This window comes from Chiloscyllium plagiosum, unplaced genomic scaffold (assembly GCF_037043375.1).
Source record: "Chiloscyllium plagiosum isolate Xiang-an unplaced genomic scaffold, Cpla_swu_hap1 HiC_scaffold_31, whole genome shotgun sequence".
Lineage (NCBI taxonomy): Eukaryota > Metazoa > Chordata > Chondrichthyes > Orectolobiformes > Hemiscylliidae > Chiloscyllium > Chiloscyllium plagiosum.
In genome coordinates, this window is record NW_028270169.1 from 77,194,810 (window position 1) to 77,221,874 (window position 27,065).

The 27,065-nt window shown below is 51.8% G+C and overlaps 1 protein-coding gene across 2 annotated transcripts in view; it reads left to right on the forward strand.

Moving 5' to 3' along the window:
- The window catches only part of LOC148142076 (putative G protein-coupled receptor 139), a 77,283-nt gene extending 62,047 nt beyond the window's left edge, over positions 1 to 15,236 (forward strand). For both annotated transcript variants that reach the window (XM_087977075.1, XM_087977074.1), the window contains one exon: positions 14,326 to 15,236. In XM_087977075.1, coding sequence (XP_087833201.1) covers positions 14,326 to 15,236 — 911 coding nt within the window. The remainder of the gene's footprint in view (positions 1 to 14,325) is intronic.
- The last annotated feature ends 11,829 nt before the right edge of the window (positions 15,237 to 27,065 follow it).

Sequence of the window (27,065 nt, forward strand, 5' to 3'; positions counted from 1 at the left end):
CCTTAGCAAGGTCTACAAAGACTATGATAAGCCTTTCCTTTTCTTTTTAACCCCTTTGATAATGTTTTCTAAAATTTTAATATTCTCCTCGCATCCAGCTACGCCAGTCATAAAACCTTTTTGCCGTTTATTAAGATTTACAACTTTATTTAGCCTACTGGCCATTATTTTAGTAAATAACCTCAGTATAATTGGGTCCAATTGTTATTGGCCACCAGTTATTTATGTCTTTTAATTCCTCCTCATTATTTACTTGGGGACCAATATGGTCCTACTCAATTTCATTTCATCTGGGATTTTACCAGTTTTAATCCAAATAGTATAAATCCTAAGTAGCAGTGTGTTATCCTTATTAAGCATCTTAATTATTTCTTTTAACGACATCCTGTCGGGTCCAGCAGCGGTATCAACATCCATCACCTTAATGGCCTGAGTGACGTCATCATCGTCACTGGACCCGTCAGAGCAACGTCATCGGATCCCTCCCCTTGGTTTTCATATATGGCGAATCCTCTTGTTATTTTTCTCATTAACCCTAGATAACCTTACTTTATAATATTCCTCTAAATCTTCTTTTACTAAGGGGACACTCCTTCCCCAGGGCTTGTTGTGCAGCACAAGTCTTCAGTCCTATTGCAGAAATGGAGTCTGGACCCATTGCCTTTGTCGTATCTAATGTGTTCAGCTGTTTCTTCATCTCACGTGCAGCGAATCGAATTCGGTGAAGACTGACATCTGTGATTTTGTTGGCATCATGATGAGGGTGAGGTGTATCATCGACTCAACACTTCTGGCAGAGGATGGTGCAGATAAAACATCCTTCTCTTTTACACTGACGTGCAGGTCCGTTCCATTATTTAGGACGGGGATGTTTGTGGAGCCGTCTCCTCCAGTCATTTGGTTAATCGTCCATCACCATTTATAACTGAACGTGACAGGACTGCAGGGCTCCTTTCAGATCTGTTGGTCAAGTCCGGTAGCGTTAATGAGTTGGCATCAGGTTAAAGTTCATGTGATTCTGACTCTGACGTGTTCACCCACACTCGTCACTGAGCCCTAGATGGTGTTGATGGTAATGACAGACTGAGGTGTTACCCTGGCAAAAAGTTACAGGTTGTGGTTGAATGCAGGTCTGATTCTCCTGCTGCTGTGGTCTACAGCACTACATGAATAGGGAGTTTAGAGCTCCAATATCTGCAATGCAATTCTGCTGTCTGTTCCCCAATTCTCACTGAGACCCCTTCACCCATCAGCACTGCACTCAGTGACCTAACCTGGTTTCTGATGTGGAAATACTTCCATTTCCAAACTCTCATTCTGCTGAGGGTCTGTCTCCCCGGGTCTTGCTTCCAATCTGACACATTCCGCAAAAGCATTTAATTGATCTTAATTCAATTGTTTCATTCACCTGAATCTTTTTCCTTGAGAAATGCCATCTTCTGTGTTTGAGGTGAATGTCTTTCTCTCTGTTTCTCTCCCTGACCACGCTTAAGAGCTCTGTAGTGTCAGTGATGTCAGCCTTATGTAGTTTCAGAGCCAATGAATTCTCTGGATTCCCAATCATCTTCACCACATTGCATATTTCCTCTTTTGGTTTGAATCCTTATGACTCATGGTTGCCTTGTCCTCCCTTGAGTATGTTTTATCTTCTTGGGGTTGAATTTCTGGTATTATCTTCCGGTGTATCCCCAGAAACTCCGACAATTGCTACTCCATGGTCTTTCCTCCTCATCTCCCCTTCCAAATAACTCTGGCCATCTCCTCCCGCATGTCTTTGTCGTTACATTGCTCAATTATAATCACATTACATCGAGAAGAGAGCATTAGATATAAACCGAAAGAAGACGTTTTGAGAGATGGGACACGAAGAAAAATTGGTGGATTTCTTCACTGGATACAAAGGGAGAACGAAAGACAGGATATAGATATGGAAATGCGGAAGCTGAGAAAACTAGATTAACGAAAGAAGTAGATGTACTTCCCTCAATGTTTTGGCAATTCCTGTGTGCTCTGATCCTTTTCAAGTGCACGTACAACAGAGTAATATGTTCAAATGCTGGGTCTGATGCCATAACTTTTATCTCCAATAATATGACAGACACTAGTTTTGGAAAGAACCCAGCAGGACAACATATTTAGTTGCTTGTAGAAAGGAGATTAACTGAAATAAGTTAGGACACGAGAAGCAAGAATTTATAACACACATCCTGATAAGAATGAGAGATTAGATTTGGGAATCCCAGAAAAGGGGGAACGTTGAGAAAAAGGGAAGGTATCACTTCAGATGAGGATCAAATAATGTTTTAATGCTTTATAAATTTTAACCATCATGTGCAGAATTTTTCGTTATCTGTGTCTCCGTTGTTCATTCAGAATGTGTTGTTGGAACAGCATATTTTATAGAGATGGAGTCAGATAGTACGTAGCTAAGAAAAGAGGGGCTTGTATTTGTGAATATTTGTTGTTTAGTGTTCACTATTAAAGTTAAGAAATAAACTTGTTAATTTTTGTTTAAATAGTGGAATGTAGGACATCTGTGTCACTCGCATTTAAACAGTTTACAAGGTGAGGCGAGCTTTTCTGAGTGTTTGGTTTTAATTAACAGAGGGGTTCGACTCTACCTTGTAAATGTCTATCCACGCTAACCCAATTCCCCGCAGTTGGCCATATCCTTCCAGTCCTTTCCTATCCACATATTTATCCAAATGCTTTTGAAATGCTGTTAATGTACCCCCCCCCCCCCCCCCCAACCACATCCGTTGGCACCTCATCCACGCACCAGCCTCTGTGCAAAGAATTTGCCCCTCAGGTTCTCTTTTATTCCTTCCCCTTTAACCTTAAACTGGTCCCCTCTCGTCTTCGATTCTCTAAACCTTGGAAAATGACTCAGAGCATTAACCCTATCTATGCATCTTGTGATCTTATACAGCTCTATAAGGACTCCCTCAGTCTCCAACACTCTAAAGAAAACGTCCGAGCTTGTCCAACTCTCCATATAACTCAGACCATTAGGTCCTGGCAACGTCATTGTAAATTTCTTCTGCACTCTTTCTAATTTCATAACATCCTCCATATAACAAGGTGACAAACACTGAACACAATACTCCAAGTGTGGCCTTACCAAAGTCCTGTGTAACTGCAACATAACTTCTTTACTCAATGTCCTGCCTGATGAAGGTCAGTGTGCCAAATGCCTTTTTCACTGCCCTGTCTACCTGTGACTCCACTCATAGCGAACCATGCACCTGAACACTAAGGTCTCTCTGTCCACTGCACCCCTTAAGACCCTTCCATTCACCATGAAACTCCTTTGGGTTTATTTTAATGCAGCCTGAATGTCTGTGTCCTACTCTCACAGATTAGGATCTCTGGGTTTTGGTTTCTCAGCAACATCAGAAACTATTGGGGTCTCACAGAGTTGGATGCTTCAGTGAATGTCTCCTGGCTGCTACTCTCTCTGAATTTTCTCTTGATGCTGTTTTTAATTCCTGGATTGGAGAAATGTTTGTGACATTCTGTGTCTGAATATTCCTTTTCGCCAAGGGCTGTGTTTATGCGCTGACGGGGGACAAAATGTTCTGAACATTGTGGAATCTTCAGTGACCATCCCCACTTCTGATCTTATGGTGGCGAGGGTGGAGGCTGGGAGACATTGATGAAGCAGCTGAAGATGTTTGTGAAGAGGAAGCCAACCTGAGGATCTCCCACAGAGGTGACCCAGGACTGAGATGATGAACATCTTCCTTTGTGCCATGTTTGACTTCAAACACTGGAGAGGTTACTCAGATTCCCATTATGTCCAGTTTGTTCAGCTTCTTGATGTCAACAGAAGGCAACCACTGCCTTGATATCAGGGCCAGTCATTTTTACCTGAACCCTTGAGTCAACCTCCTTTGCTTATACCAAATGCCATGATATAGGAGCATCAAGTGTTTTCTTCAAACAGGTGGGATTGAATGTCAGGAATTCTGTTCTCAAGAGTGCTCGGGGAGCTGGATGACTTAAGTTATTTGAAGAGGAAGTCGATGGATATTGACCTGTCAGAGAGTTGAGGGCTATGAAGAATTGGGTCTGAAAGAGAATTTGAGACCAAGAGCAGATCAGTCATGATTTTAGTGAAGGGCAAAGCAGGCTTGGGGAGTTAACGCCAGTTCCTGCTTCTGATGTTCTCACATTCTGTTATTGGAAGGTTAGTGGGTGTTATGTTCATGAATATTATGTTATTAAAAATTGCAGTCAGGAAGAACAGATGATTTTGTGAGCCATCACTGGGTGAGGTATATGGGCTGTATTCACAGTGAATCTGGGTCTACAATATGACCAACAAATGGAGCACAAGTTTCAGATACGGTAAGCTCTGTGAAGAGAAATGAGGTGCCTCTTTCTTACCCGTGCCTGGATTTTCTAATTACATTTCCCAAATCACTTCAAAGCATGTGTAACAGTCTTGAGGCACTGAGTGGTCTCCTCTGTGCACCAGGTTATAGGAGTAAGCAGTCTCCAACTGCTCCGGTCTAACAGGTTTGGTGTGCAGAATGGAAAACAGGAACATGGGACTGAGGAGCAGAAGTGGGTCATTAGATACTTTGAGCCTTCTCCATCAGGCACTAAGATTGTGGCTGATCAGGTTGTGGACTCAACCCCACTTTCCTGTCTGTATCCCATTATCCGTGGCTCACTTCCCTGTCAAATATATACCTAACGCAACTTTCAATCAGTATGAACATAGAGGCACGATAAACTTCCAGTGAAGAGAATTCCCACTTGAAAGGACCTTTCAGAGTTATTTGTCATCCTTCTTATAGAATCAGAGAATCATGCAGAATGGAAACAGACCCGTTATTTAAATCTGTTCACTCCAATCAGATATCAAATCTGATCCAGTCCCATTTGCCAGCATTTGGCCAATATCCTTCAGCTTTCAGATACTTTTTTAATGTGCGATTGCAACCACCTTCAGCACTTCCTCTGGCATCACTTTCTGTACACACACCACTCTCTGTGAGAAACATTTATCTTCAGGTCCCCTCTAAATCCTTCGCCGTCCCGCCTTCAACCTATGCTCTCTTGTTCTGGACCCCACTATCCTGGGGAGCAGAACCTGGCTGTTCAGAAGATCCGTGCCCCTGCTGGTTTTATAAACCTCTATAATGTCACGCTTCAGCCTCTGACACTCCAGGGGGAAACACCACAACCTAATCAACCTCTCCCAAAAGCTCAAACTTCCAGTCCTGGACCATCTGTGTTAGTCATTTCTGCGGAAAACTGACTTGTACACAGTATTATTAAAGTGCCTTCACCAACATCCTGTACAGATGCAATATACCACCACAACCCCTACACTCAATGCTCTGACTGATTAAGGCAAATGTGACAAATGTGTTCTGCACCACACTGTCTACCTCCGACTCCACTTTTAAGTAGCATTGTTTCTGCAGCCCTATGTCCCTTTGTTTCACAACGCGCCCCAGGACCTTACCATTAAGTGTATAATTTCTGCCATGGTTTGCGTTCACAAAATGCAAAACCTCATATTTATCTGAACTAAACTTAATTTGACACTCCTTGCCCCTTTGTCCCATTTATTTGTGGTCTCGTTGCACTCTGAAATAATCTACTACACCACCTTTCTGATGTAATCTGTAAACTTACTAACTATGGCCACAATATTCGCATCTAAATCCTTTACATAAATGATGAAATGCAGTAAACTCAGTACTGATTCTTACAGCACACTGCTGCTCACAAAACTCCAGTCTGAAAAATATCCCTCTTCCTTCAAGCCAATTGTGACTGGCTGCTTCTGTATCCCACGTGACTGAAACTTACTAATCTGTCTACCAATCAGAATGAAATACTAGCTATGAAGAGAGGGTGAGTAGGTTCGGCTTATTTCACTAGAAAAAAAAAGTTTGAGGGGGGACTTGATTGAGGTTACAAAATCATGAAGGGTATAGCCAGGGTGGATAGAGACGAGCTTTTTCCCAGGTTGAAGGTTTCAATAACGGAAGGTCGCGCTTTCAAAGTGAGAGGTGGAATGTTAAACGGGGATACACACGGTAAGTACTTCACACAGTGGGTGGTTGGCGTTTGGAACGTATTGCCAACAGAGGTGGTAGAAGCAGGCACGGCAGATTCATTTAAGATGCGTCTGGACAGATGCATGAGTAGGTGGGGAGCAGAGGGATACAGATGCTTACGAATTGACCGACAGGTTTAGACAGTACATTTGGATCGGCTCAGGCTTGGAGGGAGAAGGGCCTGTTCCTGGGCTGTAAATTTTCTTTGTTCTTTGTTCTTTAAATGAACACCTTGCTGAAGTCCACATAGACAATGCCTACCAAACTGCCTTCATCAATCTTCTTTGTCACCTCTTCAAAAAACTTAACCAAATTAATGTGACATGATTTCCCATGCGGAAAGCCAAGTTGTCCACCCCGATCAGCCCTTGCAATCCCAAATGTATTTAAATGCTACCCCTCAGAATCCCCTCCAACAACTCACCCACCACTGACATCAGGCTCACCGGTCTATAGTTCCCCGGCTTTTTGGGTCTCTGTTTTCTTTTCTAGTCCCACTCCTCCTCTGCTCACAAGAAATGTCAAATGTAACCAGTGAGATGGCCGATGATATCAGTCTCAGACTGGGTCAGGGTCAGTTTTAGTAATAAGTCAGGCTAGTTTCTTTAATATGCTGAAACAACACGTTTATGATCCAGAGCAATGTTACTCAAACTATGGTGGAAAGACGAATGGCAAACTGTTTGGGTATTGCAAATATGTAATCAATATTTCCCTTTCTAACACACACACACACACACACACACACACACACACACACACACACACACACACACACACACACACACACACACACACACACACACACACACACACACACACACACACACACACACACACACACACACACACACACACACACACACACACACACACACACACCAATTTTAACTGGAAAGAAGTTTGTCCAGATATTATTGTAACTCATGACAAAAGGAAAAATTGCGAGATTGTCCAAAACGTTATTCTGCTTCTGAAGATATTGTACTCACACAAGCTGCTAGCAATGGGATTCCATCCTGGGAGAGTGGGATTTGGCTGAATTCCCTTTGCTTTATGCAGTGAGTAGATTCCAATGAATTCTGGCCAGGGATCACCAAAAGGGTGGCACGATGGTTAGCACTGCTGCCTCACAGCACTAGGGACTTCGGTTCGATTCCAGCCTTGAGTGACTGTCTATATGGAGTTTGCATATTCTCCCCTTGTCTGTGTGAGCTTCTAATGGGTGATCCAGTTACCTACCACAGCTCAAACTGTGTAGGTTTGCTGGGGTGCCAAATTGTCCGTAGTGTTCAGCGATCTCTAGGTTAGGTGCATTAGTCGGGGTAAATCTCGGGGAATGGGTTGGGAAGGTTGGCATGGACTTGTTGGGTCAGAGGGTTTGTTTCAAACTGCAGGGATTCTATAAAAATAAGAATGACAACGATGACTGTAGAGTTTTTTTTAGCTCGCACACATTGCTGTGATGAGGAACAATGAAGGAGAGAGAATGCAATAGGCCATTCCTGCTCGGGCAGATTACATTTTCTCCCTCTCTGAGTTGAATCACACAGTAATGTCATCCTCTCCCAAACTGGACCATGTGAGGTCTCCTTGTACATTGTCCAAACTATGTCTCCATCACATTCTCTGTTCCATGTGGGTGCATCATTGCTACTGTCATATACAGAGCTATACCCTGAGCAGAAAATGGTCTCGGTCGATTTGAAATCTGTTTACATGGCCCTGTGTCACGAAAACATAAAATGTTTAATTTATTCAGAATGCCTGTGTTAAAATGAATGCATTTTTTTAAAGAAAGACAGAAATTGCTGGAAAAGCTCGGCAGGTCTGTCAGCATCCAGATGCCTTTTAAATGCTGTATTTGTACCAGCCTCCACCATTTCCACTGGCAGCTGATTCCATACGCACACCACCCTCTGCGTGAAAAGGTGCACTTTAGGCCTCATCAAAATCTTTCCCCTCTCATTTCAACCAATGCCCTCTAGTTTTGGAAGCCCCTAACCTGGAGAACACCCTGACTACTCACCCTATCCATGAGCATTCTGATTTTATAAACCTTTACTGCGGCGAAATGTGATCCAATCAACACGAATAGCTGTACTTTCAGTTATCCTGGGCCTAAATTCTGAAATTCAATACTGACACCTCTTCCTTCTCCATCAAGTCACAATTCGAAATCCATTTAATCAGTTTGTTCAGATGTATCATGAGACACTTATGTGGGCTTTAAACCTAGACATTTGTGCCCAGAGGTAGGGACACTAGCACCACTCAGCAATACCCATAAAGCTGTAACATTATTCTCCTGTGTGTTTGTTCATCAGCCTGTTCTGTCATGTTGTGACATACCTCTGCAACAGGCAGGACTTGAATCCAGGCCTTCTAGTCCAGAGCTAGGAACACTACCACAGAAGTTCAGGAATTGGAATCAAATCTAGAGCTCTGGCTCAGAGACAGGGACACTACCCACTACACTACCATACCCAGATTTTGAGTCATATTTTAATGCCCGCTTTCAGCTCAGTGTGGACTTATTGTAATCAGGTTACCATTATTGAACTACACAAAACACGTTGTATTGTTAAACAAATGCAAGATATTTGTCTCAACTGTAGGGTATTGAGTTTACGTGCTGTGCCATCGAAATTAACTACGAACGTCTTTAATCACGATTATCTGTAGTCTGCAATATCAGGGAAAGAAATCCTGCAGACACACTCTGCACAATGAAGGGGCTCAAATGGATATTTATTACTGAACACCAGATTTCTGTTCCCAAAACACCGATCAGTATTACCCACCTCTAAGGTGCGACTTCCCTCTTCCTAAAACCATGAAATGATACCAGACCGCTGATTACTGTCCACCCTCTCCTCACCAATAACTGTGTCCACGATCTATCCCTCTTCCCTCTAACCACACAAGGCAAACCAAGCTCAGAGTCTTTGTGAAAATCAAGGCCGGAATGTGTAAGCATCTTGGAGATGTATGGGCATTTTAAAATTGAAGGGGGAGGGGAGGGGGAGATGGCTGTAAAATCACTCACTGGGCTGAGGGGTGGCAGGTGGAGTTTAATTTGGATTAATGCGAGGTATTGGATTTGGTAAATCAATCAAGAGCAGGACCTATACAATTAAATGTAGGGCCTTTGGCAGAGTTGGAGAACAGAGACCTAGGCCATCAGGTATAATTCTTTAAAATTTGCATCTCATATTGATCATGTTGTTAAGAAGGTGTTTAACACACGCCTTCATAGGTCAGACCTTTGAGCATTGCAATTTGGACGTCATGTTGATGTTGTACAGGATATGGTGAGACCTCTACTGGTATACTGTGTCCAGTCTGGTCATCCTGCCCGCTCATTCCATAGACACACCACCCTCTGGGTGAAAAAGCTGCCCCTTAGGTCACATTTAAATGTTTCCCCTCTCAGCTTAAGCCTAAGTCCTCTAGTTTTGGACTCCCTGTACCCTTAGAAAATACCTTTACTATTCACTTTGATATTACTGACGTTGATATTATTAAGCTGGAGATGGTTCAGAAGAGATTAACCTGGATTTTGCTGGGAAAGGAAGGACTGAGCTATAAGGAGAGGCTGGATAGGCTGGGACTTTTTCACTGGAGAGTATGAGATTAAGGAGCAACTTTACAGAGGGGAACAGATAAGCTGAAGGGCTGATGTCTTTTCCCTAGAGTTGGGGATTCAAACCTGAGGGATATTTTAAGGTTCGAGGAAAAATACTTACAAAAGTCATGAAATTCTGCCCCACATTCACGAGTGTGAGCAAGTGAAATACCGCTACATTCCCACGGACAGAGTTGAATAATGACATGCTGTCAATGGAGCAACAAAAGCCCTGACATATACAGGACAGAGGAGATGAAATATTGACAAACCACAGAGCAAGAGAAATCCGGATATGTTTCACTTATCTATATTCATCAGGGTATAATGTGATGAAGTTGAAAGCATGTACTGTACCTTTAAGAGAGGGTGAATGCTGTTCTGAACTGAGAGCTTACAAGCACCTGTGATATGAGAGGATGGCAGACCCAGAGAGAGTATATTGATTTACAAAAGTCATATTTTAGACAGAAGCTGACTTGTGTGTGGAATGAACTTCCAGAGGAAGTGGTGAAAGCTGGGACAGTTACAATGTTTAAAGGACATGTAGATCAGTACATGGATAAGACATCAGTTTGGATGGTGCTGTGAGCAGCTGCCCTCTCCCTCCCCTTCTCTGAATGAATCCCTGTTGGTTTTCACCCTCTGCCAATGCCTGTGCAGTGGCGTGGGGAGGCCAGCAGAGGGTGGCATTGCATCACTTTCAGCATCACAGAGACTGCCAGACCTGCCCCACGCAGAGACACACAGTTACATACACTGGAATGGTTAGGGCACTGCGTGAAGCTCATCTGGTAACTTAAACTAAACATAAAGAACTGCTCAATTCGCCTTGTAAACTGTTAAAATATGAGTGATAGATCTGCCAAATGCCACTGTTTAAATAAAAGCATCAATTTATTTTTTCACTCTGAAAGTGAACATTTTCCATCAACTATTCACAACTCTGAAACCCCCTTTCTCTTAACTGCTTATTACCCGACTCCAGCTCTATAACAATATACTGTTTCTGGGTCTTCCATCCTCTCATACCACAGGTGCTTGTAAGCTCTCAGTTCAGAACAGCATTCCCTCTCTCTTGAAGGTATAGTACACACTTTCAACTTCATCACATTGTACCCTGATGAATATCGATAAGTGGATCCTATCCCGATTTCCCTTGCTCTGTGGTTTGTCAATATTTCATCTACTGTCTCGTGTGTGTCAGGACTTTTGTAGTTCCATTGACAGCATGTCATTATTCGACTCTGTCCGTGGGAATATATCAGTATTTCACTTGCTCACACTCGTGTGTGTGGGGCAGGATTTTAGTTGTTACATGGGGACTGTGACGCTATAACAACCTCAATATTTGTAGATGGTACCGAACCTGGAAGAACTCTGAAGTCTATGGAGGACAGTGTGGAACTCTAACAGGACAATCACACGTCGATGTAGTGTTCAGGTTTATGGCAGATGGGGATCAGTGCAGACCTGTGTGAGGTGATGCACTTTGGTAGGAATGACAATGAAATACAGTTTAAAAACAGCTGTACCATTATTAAGGGGCTGCAGGAGCAGAAAGTCCTGGGTGTATATGAGCACAATTTGTTGAAGATGTCAGGACAAGTGGGGAGAGCAGTAAGGATCACAGATTAGTTTCAGTATCTGAGCTGTTTACAGGGGGGAGATGTAGGAGGGAGTCTCCGTGTTCCCTTCCTGGGAGGTGGTGGTGACGATGTGTTGTGAGCCCACCCTCCTGCCCACCGAGACCGTGGGGATTCCATTTGTACCAGCTCGGCACAAAAGGGAGATGGCATCAGAGCCACGGCTTCTAAGTTGTGCCGGGGAGAAACGGAGCTGCCAGTGCGTTTAAAGTGAGAATTGCCCTTCACTGAAAATTGCTCCTCACTCGGTCGGCGGGATATGGATGTTTCCGAATCTCCATTCCGGACCTCTCCGGATCGTACCCGGGTGCTCCCCACATGGCAGAGGGAGGAGGGGTGAGGGAACGGATATTGGGCACTCCACCACCCGGCTTGGCCCCTTCTGTCCTATTCCAGATTGCTTCTCCTGGAATGGGAGGAATGGAGGGTGGGAGTGAGGGTGGGAGTGGCTGGCCCTGCTGTTAGTGCTGGTGTAGGTGGGGGGCAGGTTCATGGTGAGGTGTCCGGAGGGAGTCAGTCCCCAGTGTTGTATCTATGCAGTGCTATCAGTGTAAGTGGGTAAAGTGGAGGGAGGGAGGGGGAAGAAGAGTGAGAGAGAGACAGAGAGACAGAGAGAGAATGTACGCAGCAGTGAAAGTGGTGGAATAGGAACCTTGTTCGGGGGTCAGTGCTATAACAGATATACAGTGAGTGTGAGGGAGCAGAGAGAATACGGTGACCCTTATCCTGACAGAGCGGGGAAGGTTATTGATGCTTGTCCTCTATTGCTGGACATTTCTTCAGACCACAGATACTGCACTGAGCTGGGTGGTGAGCTCAGACCTTGCTCGGTGGATCTAGTGGTGTGGCCTCCTTTGGAAAGGGAATGGACCCCCCTGTACAAGCCCATCCACCAGGAGCTCCATGCCCCTGTCGACAAACCGTGGTGTAATTGTCCCATATGTGTCATGCTCGGGGTAAACTGTACAGGGCAGCTCCACACGGAGAAAGCTCAAACATGAGCCCATTGGCTTGTTAAAGATGGCACCAGTGTCAGAGATCATAGAATATGCAGGGACACACGGGCGACTGTGAGTCCCTACAGCCATGATGGGTGGGAGAATCGGGCTGGCATTGAATGGGAGGGACACCATTGGGTGGGGTGGGAAGTTAATGAGGTGAGTTTGATATGATAGCACCAGGAAATTAGCTCAGTCTCATGCAGATAATCCCCCTGACACACTAAAGGAAAATCAAACAAAATAAATTATTGTTAGCGTCTGCCCAATGAGTCATATATTCTGTTGAAACTAATTCCAGTTACAAAGTTGCAGGACAATTGCTGATCTAACTTCACAACAATATCCCTGTTTCCAACTTTCCCGGGAAGATAGACTCATATTACAGCATGCTATCGAAGTGTCTATAATTCTGCATTCTGAAACCTGGGAACACATCCTAACATGACACTGTCTCTCAGTCTCCCCTTCTCTTTTATACCCCAAAACACTCCCATGTGGTGATACTTAAACGGATTGCCCCACCATCTCTCTCTGGCATTGATGTTTACACCCACAGCACCCACTTGTCATGGCACAATGGAGATATTGAGCTGGAAATGGATGGATACTGCACATTCCGTCACTTCCAGCCTGGGCTGCACGTTTCTCCACGCTGGGCAGTGATCTAACACAGTGTTACTGAGTAATGCACTGGGGTGGGGTACACAGTCCTACATGCTGGGAGGGTAACTGCTCCTGGTTTACAGATCAATGCACTGGGGTGGTGTACACGGGTGATCACTGCACAGGTCGCTGTGCTGGTTAGACTGTACGGTTGAGGTTTAGAGCTAACGCAATATTCTGGATTGTGTAGCTCCTTATACTGGATGGATAGTTGTTTCAGGTTCAGACATTGGTGCCCTGCTGTGGTCTCCACAGCTCACGGTGCTGGACAGATAGCTAGTCCGGGTTTATGGATCAATGCCCTGATCTGATCTTTGCAGTTTTCCACCTTGGACTGATTGTTGGATTGCATTGATCAATGCAATGGATGAATCTGGACAGATTGCTGGGTTGTATTGACCAGAGCAATAGATGAATCTGGACAGATTGCTGGGTTGTATTGAGCAGGACACTGGCTTGGTCTGCACAGTGTTCCACGGTGAACAGTTATCTCCTCGAGGTTTAGGGTGTCTGGGCTCGTTCTGTGAGGTGAATTGAGAATGTTGTATATCTAACCATTTCAGCTGATCTGGCAATGCCTTTAGTTCCCATTCCTGTGATTGGACTCTCTGTCACTCACCCCATTAATGTTACAGTGTGTCCAGGCAGAGTACATCATGTTGATGGTGTGGGTAGGGGGGAAAGGTGATGGAGTGGTCAAGGGGTACCCCGGAACGCACTGTTCCAAACATTCTATTACTGACATTCCCCGGAACGTTCTGTCCCTGACATTGTTTGTGAACGGCCGGACGTCAGTGAATTGAACAAACGATAAGATCCCAAGGGAAAGATCCCGTTCCAGGGAGAAGGAAACACTGTCCTGAAGGCCCCTCAGTCAGTTAAAGGGGTGAATTCCCGACACACGATCGACCACAATTTAGACCAAAATACAGGAATTCCCAAACTCCGTTTCTCTTCAGGAAACTGGGAGAGAATCCTTCAGGACAGCAACGTTTCCACCCTCCGTATTAGGAACTAGGAAGGAGTAACCTGTGTCTGCCCTCGAAAGATCGAGTGTGTGGGAATGTTCTAGAAACCATCTGTCCTTATGGATGTGCCTCTGTGTGTTTCGGGAGGGAGGGTTTCTTGTGGTTTATGTCACATGTTTTGTCAGTAATTCCGACCTTCCCATTTGTTATTCCAGCTCCAGTTATTTTATTAAATCCCTGAATACAGGGACATATATGAAAATCACACTGGGTACCCGATCAAACGGGTCCCTTTGCCTCCAGGCTGGTGGATAATGGGTTTGTTTTCCTTCCTCACAGTTAACGTAGTGACCATCTACATCCTGCTTTATAAAGATTGTGGATTGTCTCCATGTGTCAGACGTTACCTGGGGGCCATGGCAGCGGCGGATCTCCTGGTCATTATCCTCGACCTGATCCTGAGGCACATTCCTATTGTTTATCGGGAACAGTTTTATTTCCTGAGGGACTGCGTCCCAGTGTGTAATATCCACGCCGCCCTGCTTTATGCAGCCACTGACTGCTCTGTCTGGTTCACCGTCACTTTCACCTTTGATCGGTTTGTGGCCATTTGTTGCCAGAAGCTGAAAAGTAAATATTGCAGTGAGAAGACGGCGGCTGTGGTTCTGGGAGCAGTGACTGTGCTGAGCTGTTTAAAGAACATTTCCTGGTATTTTATGCTCACGGCTCGGTATTCGCTGCAGAACGTCCCCTGGTTTTGTCCTGTAACAGACGCCGTTGCGTTCTCCAGTGTCTGGGTCACAATCGAGTTCCTCCACCACATTCTAACCCCGTGTGTCCCATTTCTCCTGATTTTGCTGCTCAATGTTCTCACCGTCAGACACATTGTAGTGACCAGCAGAGCCCGCAGGAGACTCCGCGCTCACACCAATGGGGACGCTCAGTCTGACACAGAAATGAGAAACCGTAAAAAATCCATCATTTTACTGTTCGTGATTTCAGCCAATTTCATCCTGTTATGGTCAACGTTAATGCTGTACTCTATATGGTACCGGATGTCGTTTATGGAGTTTTACTCTGTGCATCTGCATGAATTTGTGCTGGAATTGGGTTTCATGCTGCAGCTCCTCAGTTGCTGCACAAACACCGTGATTTATGCCGTGACCCAGACTAAGTTCAGGCAGCAGCTGAAGAATGTGCTGAAATATCCCTTCACCCAAATCCATCCATCAATCAAATTCCCTCATTAATCAATCCATCCAGGATTTTCTCATTTCAGTTCAGTGTTTCAGCGATGGGGCAGCCTGTCGATATGGTAATAGACTGAGGGTAGCACTGGATTGTCCATCCTTTTCCCACAGCGGGGTTACAGGGAAACATTTCAATGTTTCTCACAACTCACGGGCCAGTGACAAAAGGCACCATCCCACTGACTGAGTCCATAACTACTAATTGTAAACAATAAAAATGTTCATTAAAGCGTGCCGAGCAGCAGAGTGACCAATGTTGTTGTATGTCTCTGTGTTGCAGAAGCTGAGCTGGAGAGAAATAGACTCAGCCCCAAGGCCTGGGCCTCAGGGAAGGGGAGGGCACCGCGCCCTGAGCTCAGGAGCTGGGTTTAACTATCTCTGTGCTCCCGACTCCAACCTGGCTTTCCAATTTACTCTCCCCCACTCTTTCTCCACATATCTCCCTCTCTCTCTCTCTGCACATTCACTCTTTCTCACCACCTCTCCCTTCCACTCTCCCTCGTCCCCCCCCTCACACACACACACCCCCAAACCTGGTTTCTCCACCAGCCTCCACTCTTTCCACTCCACCTTGCCCCTATTCTCTCTCTCTCTCTTGCCGTCTCTGTCTCCCTCCCACAATTCCATCTCTACCCCATTTTCCCCTCCTCCATCCTCCTACATCTCTCTATCCTCACACCCCAACTCCCACACGAAGCCCCACCACCAAACCCCCAGTCTCTGAGTCAAAGGGAGCGGGAAAGGTGAGGGAGACAGAATAAGATAGAGAGAGGGAGAGAGAGCAGAGATAGAGAGAGGGAAAAGAGAAGGAGGGGAGAGAGAGGACGGGCGGGAGAGAGATTCAGTCAAAGAGAAACGGAGGGATGTGGGGAGAGAAAGACACCGAGGGATGGGGACCGAGAGTGAAGAAGGTGGAGAGAGAGAGAGTGAAGAAACAGGGAGAGAGAGAGGAACAAGGGAGAGATAGGGTGAGGGAAAGAGAGAGAGAGACGGGGAGGAGATAATGAGAGAGAGGGGTAAGAAGAGGGGGCGAGAGAGAGGGGAGGGGGGGGCGAGAGAGAAAGGCAAGCGAGAGAGGGGCGAGAGAGAGAGGGAGCGAGAGAGCGAGGGGGCGAGAGAGAGGGGAGGGCGATGCGGAAGAGAGGGGGACGAGAGTGTGGGGGCGAGAGGAGAGGGGGGCGAGAGAGTTGGGTGTGAGAGAAGGGGTATGAGAGAGGGGGGGCGAGAGGAGAGGGGGCGAGAGAGAGAGGACAAGAGAGAGTGTGGGCAAGAGAAAGGGGGCGACAGAAAGGGGGTTAGAGAGAGGGGACGAGAGGGTGGGGGCGAGAGGGACGGGGAGAGAGAGAGGGGGCGAGAGAAAGGGGCGAGAGAGGGGGGTCAAGAAAGAGGGGGCGAGAGAGAGGGGGGCAAGAGCGAGCAGAGATAGAAAGAGAGGGGAAAAGGGAGGGGTAGAGAGTCTGTGGGGGAGAGAGAGAGTCATGGGAGAGAGAGAGGGAAGACATAGAGAGGGGGAGAGAGTGGGAGAGAGGGAGTGGGGAGACAGTGGAGAGAGTGGGAGAGAGAAAGGGGGAGAGAGAGTGGTGGGAGAGCGCGGAAAGAGGGAGAGGGAAAACAGAGCAGAGGTAGGGAGAGAGAGGGAAAAGAGAGAGGGGATAGAGCCAGTGGGAGAGAGAAAGAGAGGGGAAGGTGAGAGATGGGAGAGAGAGAGGGAGAAAGACCAGAGAAAGAGAGAGAGAGGGAATAGAGAGAGGGGGAGAGACGGGGAGGGCGAAAGAGAGGGGAGGGAGAGAGGGTGAGTGAAAGGGTGGGAGAGAGAGACAGGGGAGAGAGAGAGAGGGAAGAGAGAGAGAGGGGAGAGAGAGTGGGAGAGAGAGTGGGGAAGAAAGGGGACAAGAGAAAGTGGGATTAGGGAGCGCGGGCAAGAGGGGGCGAGAGAGAGGGGGCGAGAGAAAGGGGGTGAGAGAAAGTGGGTTAGAGCGTGCAAGAGACAGGAGGTGAGAGAAAGGGGTCGAGAGAGGGGGGAGAGAGAGGTACGCAGGAAAAAGTGGCGGACGAGAGAAAGTGGTGCGAGAGAAAGGGGGGTGAGAGAAAGAGAGGGCAAGAGAGAGGGAGGGTCAGAGAGTGGGGCGAGAGAGAGAGGGACGAGGAGAGGGGGCGAGAGAAGGGGTTTTGAGAGAGGGGAGGGCAAGAGAGGGTGGGAAGAGAGGGGGAGAGAGGGGGAGAGAGAGGGGAGGGTGAGAGAGGGTGGGAAGTGAGAGGAGAGAGAGTGGGGGCAGAACGCGGAGGGAGAGGGGAGAAGAGATAGCAGAGATCGAGTGAGAAAAATGAAGGAAAAGAGGAGGGGAGAGAGAATGAGAGAGAAAGAAAGGGGAAGAGAGAGGAGAGAGAGTGGAGGGAGCACGGAGAGAGAGGGGTAAAAGAGAGAGGGAAGAGAGAGAGGGGGAGAGAGAGTGGGAGAGTGAGTGGGAGAGAACATGGGAGAGAGAGAGGAGAGAGAGAGGGCGAGAGAGAGGGGAGGGAGAGGAAGAGAGAGAGGAAAGACAGGGTGGGAGACAGAGGGTGGGAGAGAGAGAAGGGAGAGAGAGGAGAAGAGAGGGGAGCGGAGAGAGAGAGGAGGGTGGAGAGAGGAGGGGGAGAGACGAGGGCATGAGAGAGGGGAGCGGTTGAGAGAGGAGAGAGAGAGGAGTTAGAGAGAGGGAGGTAGAAAGGGGGTCGAGAGAGGGGGTAGAGAGGGGAGTAGAGGGAGGGAGGTAGAGAAAGGGGAAGAGAGAGGGGGATAGAGAGGGGGGATGGGCGGGCAAAGAGAGAGGTGCAGAGAGGGGGGTAGAAAGAGGGGAGAAGACAGAGGAGAGAAAAAGTGGGGGGACAGGGGAAGAGATAGGGGAGGAGAGAGGGGGATAGAGGGGGAAATAGGGGAGAGCGAGGAGGGGGGAGAGCGAAGGGCAGAGAGAGAGGTTGGAAAGAGAGAGTGGGTGAGAGAGAGGGTGGGTGAGAGAGGGAGAGAGGGTGTGATAGAGAGAGGGTGGGAGACAGAGAGGGTGAGAGGGAGAGAGGGTGGGGGTAGAGAGGAAGGGGGAGAGAGAGGCTGGGTAGACAGAGGGCAGAGAAGAGAGGGGGAGACAGAGGGGGAGAGAGAGGGGGAGTGAGAGAGGGGGAGAGAGGGGGTTATATGTGGACGAGGGAGGAGAGCGCGAGAGAGGGGACAGCAAGAGAGGGCAGGGAGGGAGATGGAGGGTGAGAGAGAGGAGAGCGAGAGAGGGGAGGGCAAGAGAGATGAAGGGACAAGAGAGGGAAAGGCGAGAGAGAGGAGAGGGCGGGAGAGTGGAGAGGGCAGGAGAGGGGAGGAGGGAGGGGGATGGCGAGAGAGGGCAGGTCGAGAGAGGGGAGAGCGAGAGAGGAGAGGGTGAGAGAGGGGAGGATGATAGACGTGAGGGCTAGAGGAGGAGGACGAGAGGGGGAGGGGAGTGAGGGTGTTAGAGAAAGAGGGGCGGAGAGAGAGGGGAGGACGAGAGAGAGGGGAGGGTGAAAGAGGAGTGGGTGAGAGCGGGGAGGGCAGGAGAGAGGGGAGGGCGAGCGAGAGAGGAGGGCGAGAGGTAAGAGGGTGAGAGGGGATGGCGATAGTGAGATGAGGACGTGAAGGAGGGGATGGTGAGAGAGAGGGGATGACGAGAGAGAGTGTAGGGCGAGAGAGAGAGGGGAGGGCGAATGAGAGGGGAGCCCGAGTGAGAGGGGACAGCAAGAGAAAGGGGAGAGCGAGATGGTAGAAAGAGAGAGGGGAGGGCTAGAGAGATGGGACGGCAACGGAGTGGGGCGGGCAGCAGAGAGGGGAGGGCGAAAGAGCGTGGAAGATGCGAGAGAGGGGAGGGCGAGAGAGGGTAGGTCGAGTGAGGGGGGCTCACAGGGGACTGCGAGAGAGAGAGAATCGCGAGAGAGAGAGGAGGACGCCAGAGAGGAGGGCGAGAGAGGGGAGGGCGAGAAAGTGGGAGGGGTACAGCTGTGAGGGCAAGAGAGAGGGGACGACGAGACAGAGTGGAGGACAGGCGAGGGCGACAGAGAGGAAAGGGCAACAGAGTGGGGAGGGTGAGAGAGGGGGAGGGAAAGAGAGGGGAGAGTGAGAGAGGGGAGGGCGATCGGGTCGGGCGAGAGAGGAGGAGAAAGAGTGAGAGGGTGAAGGCGAGAGAATGTGGAGAAGGAGAGGGGAAGGTGTGAGAGTGCAGAGCGAGAGAGTGAGAAGGCGAGACAGAGGGGAGGGTGAGATTGGGGAGGGAAAAAGAGGTAAGTTCAACAGAGTGGAGGGCGAGAGTGAGGGGAGGTCAACAGAGCGGGTCGGGAAATAGAGAGGGGAGTTTGAGAGAACGTGGAGGCGAGAGAGATGGGACGGCGAGAGAGGGGAGGGCGAGAGAGGGGAAGGCAAGAGAGGGGAAGGTGAGTGAGGGAAGGGTGAAAGAGAGGATGGTGAGAGAGTGGGGAGGGAGAGACTGGGAGGACGAGAGAGAGGGAAGAGCGAGAGAGGGAGTGAGAGAGAGGATGGTGAGAGAGAAGATGGCGAGATACGTGAGGGCAAGAGATGGGAGAGAGAGAGAGAGGAGGGCGAGAGAGGAGGAAGGGTGAGAATGGGGCGGGAAAGAGATGGGAAGGTGAGAGAGGGTGAGAGGGAGAGAGGAGGGCGTGAGAGTGGAGGGCGAGAGAGGCGTAGGGCGAGCCAGAGTGAAGGGCGTGAGAGCGGGGAGGGCGAGAGATGGGGAGGGCGAGACAGAGGGGTGTGGGCGTGAGAGGGGAGGGCAGGAGTGAGGGGAGGCGAGAGAGTGGAGCGTGAGAGAGAGGGGAGAGCGGGAGAGAGGATGGCCAGAGAATGGAGGGTGAGTGAGAGGGGTTGGCAGAAGAGCGGAGGGCATGAGTGATGGGATAGACAGTGGAGATGGAGAGAGAATGGATGTCCAGAGGGGGTGGGCGAGAGACGGGAGGCTGTGAGAGTGAAGGACAAGAGACAGGGGAGGGTGAGAGAGAGGATGGCGAGAGAGAGGGGACAGTCAGATTGAAGGGCGAGAGAGCAGAGGGTGGGAGAGCGGAGGTCGAGAGAGAGGGTCGGGAGTGTTAGTGGGGTGGAGAGTGAGTGGGGAGGAAGAGTTAGAGGCGAGGGAGAGTGAGGGGGAGGGCGAGAGAGGGAAGGCGAGAAAAGGGAGGAGGAGAGAGAGGGGATAGCGAAGAGATGGGACGGCAAGAGAGGAGAGGGCGAGAGAGTAATGGGCGAAAGAGGGTCGGACATGAGAGAGGAGAGGGGAGAGAGGGGGAGGGCGAGAGAGAGGGGTGGGCGAGAGAGGATGGTGAGAGAAAGGAGCTCGAACGTCAGGAGGGCAAGATAGCGGAGGGCGAGATAGGAGAAGGTGAGAGAGGTGAGGGCGAGAGAGTTTTGGGGGTGAGAGAGAGGGAGGGAGAGAGAGAGGAGGGCGAGAGAGGGTACAGCGAGAGACGCGAGGGTGAGAGACTGGAATGCGAGAAGGGAGAGGGTGAGAGAGGGGAGGGCGAGAGAAGGGAGGGTGAGAGAGGGGAGGGCGAGTGAGAGTGAAGGGAGCGAGGGGTGGGCCGGGAGAGGGGTGGGCGAGGGAGTGTGTAGGGCGAGAGGGGAGAGGGCAGAGAGAGTGAGGCGAGTACGAGAGAGGGGAGGGAGAGTTAGACGGGAGGGATAGTGAGAGCGAGATAAGGGAGGTCTAGAGAGAAGGGAGGGTGAGACAGAGGGGAGTGCGAGAGAGAGGGAGGGCGAGATAGAGGGGAGTGCACGAGAGGGGAGGGCACGAGAGGGGAGGGCGACAGAGAGGGGAGGGTGAGAGAGGGAGAATGCGAGAGTGGGGAGGGTGAGAGAGAGGGGAGGGCGCGGGGGGGTGGCGAGTGAGGGGAGGATCAGAGAGAGGGGTAGGCGAAAGAGGGGATGGCATAGGAGAGGGGAGAGACAGAGGGGAGGGCGAGAGAAGAGGGCGGGAGAGTGGAGGGCAAGAGTGAGAGGTGGCAAGGGAGTGGGGTGGGGAAGAGGGGAGAGGGGAGAAAGAGAGGGGAGTTCGAGAGAGCGACGGAGGAGAGAGGGAAGGGTGAGAGAGGGGTGAGGGCGAGAGAGAGGGGAGGGAGAGAGAGAGGTGGGCGAGAGAGGGAGGGTGAGAGAGCGGGGAGGGTGAGACAGGGGAGTTCAAGAGAAGGGGAGGGGAGAGAGGTGAAGGGCAAGAGAGAGTGTAGGGCGAGAGAGGGGAGTTCTAGAGAGGGGGAGAGACAGAGTGGAGAGCCTGATCGTAGATGGCGAGAGAAGGGAGGTCGAGAGATGGGAGGGTGAGAGAGGTGAGGGTGAGAGACGGGAGGGTAAGGGATGGGAGGGCAAGACACAGGAATGCATGAGATGGGAGGGTGAGAGAGAGGTGAGGGTTAGACAGAGGGGAGGGTGAGAGAGGGGAGGCGAGAAAGAGAGCAGGTCGAGAGCACGGGGATGGGGAGAGGGGAGAGAGATGAGAGTGCGAGAGTGCACAGAGAGAAAGGGAAGGGTGAGAGACGGGGAGGGTGAGAGAGGGGGAGGGAGAGAAAAAGGAGGCCGAGAGGGGTGGGCGAGAGAGAGGGTAGGTAGAGAATGGAGATCCAAAGAGAGGGGATGTGAGAGAGAAGGCCGGGCGAGAGAGGGGGAGGGCGAGAGAGGGGTGGGCAAGAGAGCGGAAGGAGAGAGAGCGGAGGCGAGTGAGGGGAGGAGCGAGAGAGGGGAGGGCGAGAGAGGGCAGCGTGAGAGACGCGAGGGCGAGAGAGGGCAGGGTGAGAAACGAGAGGGCGAGAGAGGGGAGAGAGAGAGAGATGAGAGGGTGAGAGACGGGAGTGCGAGAGAGGAGGGGGCGAGAGAGGGGAGGGTGAGAGAGGGGAGGGTGATAGAGGGGAGGGTGAGAGAGAGCTTAGGGAGAGAGTGGTGGGCTGGGAGAGGGGTGGGTGAGGGAGTGGGGAGGGGGAGAGGGGAGAGAGAGAGAGGTGAGTGCGAGAGTGTGGTGAGAGAGAGATGTAGACCGACAGAGGGGAGGGAGAGTTAGAAGGGAGGGGCAGTGAGAGCGAGATAAGGGAGGTCGAGAGAGAAGGGAGGGCGAGAGAGAGGGGAGGGCGTGGGGGGTGGCGAGTGAGGGGAGGGTGAGAGAGAGGGTTCGGCGAAAGAGGGGATGGCATAGGAGAGGGGAGAGACAGAGGGGAGGGAGAGAGAGGAGGGCAGGTGAGTGGAGGGCGAGAGTGAGGGGTGGGAAGGGAGTGGATGGGAAGAGGGGAGAGGGGAGAAAGAGAGGGGAGTGCGAGAGAGCGGCGGAGGAGAGGGGGAGGTTGAGAGAGGAGAGTGGGCAAGAGAGGGGAGGGTGAGAGAGAGGGGAGGGTGAGAGGGGAGTTCAAGAGAGAGGGAAGGGGAGAGAAGTGAAGGGCATGAGAGAGTGTAGGGCAAGAGAGGGGATGTCGAGAGAGAGGGGATGGCGATAGAGTTGAAGGGGGAGAGAAGGGGCTGGCGACAGAGATGGGAGGGCGAGAGAAGGAATTTCGAGAGGGGGGTAGAGACAGAGTGGAGGGCGAGATCACGGATGGCGAGAGATGGGAGGTCGAGAGATGGGAGGGTGAAAGAGGTGAGGACGAGAGACGGGAGGGTGAGAGGCGGGAGGGAAAGACACAGGAATGCGTGAGACGGGAGCTTGAGTGACGGGAGGGTGAGAGAAAGGTGAGGGCAAGAGGGGAGGGCGAGAGAGTGGAGGGAGAGAGAGGGTGGGTGAAGAAAGGAGAGGGCTAGAGAGGGGAGGTCGAGAGAGGGGAGGCGATAAAGAGGGCAGGTCGAGAGAGCCTGGATGGGGAGAGGGGGAGAGATGGGAGTGCGAGAGAGCGGAGAGAGAAAGGGAAGGGCGAGAGACGGGGAGGGTGAGAGAGAGGGAGGGAGAGAGAGAGGAGCGCGAGAGACGGGAAGGCGAGAGAGGGTAGGGCGAGAGATGGGAGGGTGAGAGAGGGGAGGGCGAGAGAGAGTGGAAGGATTGAGTGGAGCGCAAGAGAGGGGAGTTGCGAGAAATGGGAGCGCGAGAGAGGGTAGGCCGAGAGAGCAGAGGGCAAGAGAGTGGGGATGGGGAGCGAGGGGGAGGGCACGAGAGGGGAGGGCATGAGAGGGGTGGGCGCGAGAGAGGGGACGGTGAGAGAAAGGGAATGCAAGTGTGGGGAGTGTGATAGAAAGGGGAGGGCGAGAGGGGGGTAGGCGAGTGAGGGGAGAGTGAGAGAGAGGATTGGGCAAAAGAGGGGACGGCGTTGGAGAGGGAAGAGACAGAGGGCAGGGAGAGAGAGAGGAGGGCGGGAAAGGGGTGAGCGAGGGAGAGGCGTGGGCGAGTGAGTGGGGATGGGAGAGGGGAGAGGGGAGAAAGAGAGGGGAGTGTGAGAGAGCGGAGAGAGAGAGAGGGAGGAGGGCGAGAGAGGGGTGTGGGCGAGAGGCAGAAGAGGGAGAGAGAAAGGTGGGTGAGAGAGGGGAGGGCGAGAGAGAGGGGAGAGAGAGTTAGACGGGAGGGACAGTGAAAGCGAGAGAAGGGAGGTCGAGAAAGAGGGGATAGAGAGAGAGAGGGGAGGACGAGAGCGAGGCAAGGGCAAGAGGGACAGGATTGCGTGAGAGAGAAGGATGGCGAGAGACAGAGGGGAGTGCACGCATGGAGAGGGCGAGAGAGAGGGGAGGGTGAGAGAGGAGAGTGCAAGAGTGGGGAGGGTGAGAGAGAGGGGAGGGCGCTAGCGGGGTGGAGAGTGAGGGGACGGTGAGAGAGAGGTTTGGGCGAAGGATGGGATGGCGTAGTTGAGGGGAGAGACAGAGGGGAGGGAGAGACAGGAGAAGGCGAGAGAGAGGGGAGTCCAAGAGTGGGGAGGGCGAGAGAGGGGAGGACAACAGGAAGGCTAGAGACAGAGTGGAGGGTGACAGACTGGAGGGCGAGAGAGGGGAGGGAGAGAGCGCGGAAGGAGAGAGAGTGGAGTGCAAGAGTGGGGATGGTGAGAGACGGCAGGGCCAGAGAGCCGAGGGTGAGAGAGAAGGAATGGTGAGAGAGGGGGAGGGAGGGAGTCAGTGTAGGGCGAGAAAGGGAAGATCGAGAGAGAGGGGAGGCTGAGAGAGTGGGAAGTGCGAGAGAGGGGAGGGCGAGAGAGGGGAGGGCGAGAGAGCCGAGGGCGAAAGAGGGGAGGGCGTGAGACAGTGGGGCTAGAGACGGGAGAGCAAGAGAAGAGAGGGCGAGAGATCGGAGAGCGAGAGAGGGGAGGGAGAGAGAGAGTGCAGGGCGAGAGAGCCGAGGGCCAGAGAGAGGACGACATGAGACAGAAGGGCGAGAGATGGGAGAGCGAGAGAACGGAGGGTGACCACTAGAAGGGAAGGTTAGAGACAGAGTGGAGGGTGAGAGCGCGGAGGGCGAGAGAGAGGAAGGAGAGAGAGCGGAAGGACAGAGAGTGGAGTGCGAGAGAGGGGCGGTGCGAGGTGATGGTGAGAGATGGGCGGGCGAGAGCGCGGAGGGCGAGAGAGAAGGAATGATGAGAGAGGGGGAGGGAGGGAGGGAGTCAGTGTAGCGCGAGAGAGGAGAGGGTGAGAGAAATGGGAGGGCGGGAGAGGGGAGGGCGAGAGAGCCGAGGGCGAGAGAGGGGAGGGCGTGGCACCGTGGCGTGGGAGACAGGAGAGCAAAAGAAGGGACCACGGAAGACTGGAGAGCGAGAGAACGGAGGGCGAGAGACGGGAGATCTAGAGAGGGGAGGTCAAGAGAGGAGAGGACGAAAAACAGGGGTGGCGAGGGAGTGGAGAGTGCCAGAGAGCGGCGAGAGAGAGATGTGACGGCGCGAGGGGTGTGGTGAGTGAGGGGAGGGTGAGAGAGAGGGTTGGGTGAAAGTGGGAACGCCGTTGGAGAGGGAAGAGACAGGAGGGAGGGATAGATAGAGGGGAGGGCGAGAGACGGGAGGGCGAGAGAGAGGTAGACAAGAGGGAGGCGAGAGACAGATTGGAGTGAGAGAGCAGAGGGCAAGAAAGGACAGGTCGAGACACGGGAGCGCGAGAGACGGGAGCGCGAGAGACGGGAGGGCGACAGAGGGTAGGGCGAGAATGGGGAGGGCGAGAGAGCGGAAGGAGAGATAGTGGAGGGCGAGAGGGAAGGTGCACGAGAGGGGGAGGGCGAGAGAGAGGGGAGAGCGCGACAGGCGTGGCGATGAGGTGAGGGTGAGAGAGAGGGTTGGGCGAAAGAGGGGTTGGCGTAGGAGAGAGGAGGGACAGAGCGGAGGGAGAGAGAGAGGAGGACGAGAGTGAGGGGAGTCCAAGAGTGGGGAGGGCGATAGAGATGGGAGGGTGAGAGAGGTGAGAGCAAGAGAGAGGGGAGGGAGAGATGGAGGGGGAGGGCGAGAGAGAGTGCCAGGCGAGAGAGGAGACAGCAAAGGAGAGGGGAGTGTGAGAGAGATGGGAGGGCGAGAGAGGGGATGGCGAGAGACACGGGAGATCGAAAGAGTGGAGGGCGACAGAGAGGGGAGAGAGAGAGTTGACGGCGAGAGATGGGAGGGCGAGAGACGGTCGGGCGATAGACGGGAGAGCGAGAGACAGTAGGGCAAGGGAGCGTAGAGAATGAGACGGGAGGGCGCGATAGGGGAGGGCAAGAGAGCGGAGCGAGAGAGGGTGAGGGCGACAGAGGGGAGGGTGAGAGAGTGGAGGTTGAGAGAGAGGTGAGGACAAGAGAGCGCAGAGGGTTAGAGAGACAGGAGGGCGAGAGAGTGGGGAGGCGGAGAGGGGAGTGCTCGGTGAGTACGAGAGAACGGCGAGAGAGAGTGAGGAGGGCAAGAGAGAGTGGAGGGAGAGATAGAGGAGGGTGATCGGGGGGCCAGAGAAAGGGAAGTTCAAGAGAGTGTGGAGGGAGAGAGAGGGGAGGGTGACAGAGAGAATGGCAAGAAAGAGGGGAGGGCGAGAGAGAAGGGAGAGAGGAGGAGAGGGGAGGGCGAGAGAGGGGAGGGTGAGAGAATGGTGGGCGACAGAGGGGAGGGCGAGAGAGAGGGGAGGGCGAGAGAGACGTGAGGGTTAGAGAGGGGAGGGTGAGGTAGACGGGACGGCGAGAAAGTGGAGGGCAAGAAAGGGGAGGGCGAGAGAGGGTAGTGCTAGAGACGTGAGGGTTAGAGAGGGGAGGGCGAGAGATAGGAGAGTGCGAGAGAGAGGGAAGGGTGAGAGAGGGGAGGACAAGAGAGAAGGGAGGGGAAGGTGGAGTGCTAGAGAGAGGGGAGGGCGAGAGAGATGGGAGGGCGAGAGAGGGGAGGGCAAGAGAGGGGAGAGCAAGAGAGGGGAGGGAGAGAGAGCTGAGAGCGAGAGTGCGAAGGGCGAGCGAGGGGAGGAGTGGGAGAGGAGAATGCTAGAGGAGGAGGGTCAGAAGAGTGGAGGGCAGGAGATGGGTTGAATGAGAGAGGGGGAGAGCGAGAGAGAGACAGGGGAGGGCGAGAAAGAGGGGAGGGCGAGATTGAGAGGGCAGGGCGAGTGGGGGTCGAGAGATGGGAGGGTGAAAGAGCGGAAGGTGAGAGAGTGGAAGGACAGAGAGCGGAGGGCGAGAGAGGGGAGGTGCAAGAGAGGGGAGGGCGAAAGAGGGCAGGCCGAGAGAGAGAGGGGAGAGTGAGAGAGAGGCGAAAGAGAGAGTGTGGAGACGGAGAGAGGGGAGGGAGAGAGAGGGGAGGCAGAGAGAGCATAATGCGAGAGAGTGGACGGCAAGAGAGCGGAGGGCGAGAGTGCGGAGGGCGAGCGAGGGAAGGGGCGAGAGAAGGGTGTGCTAGACGGAGAGGGGCAGGAGAGCGGAGGGCGAGAGAGGCGGTGGACGAGAGAGA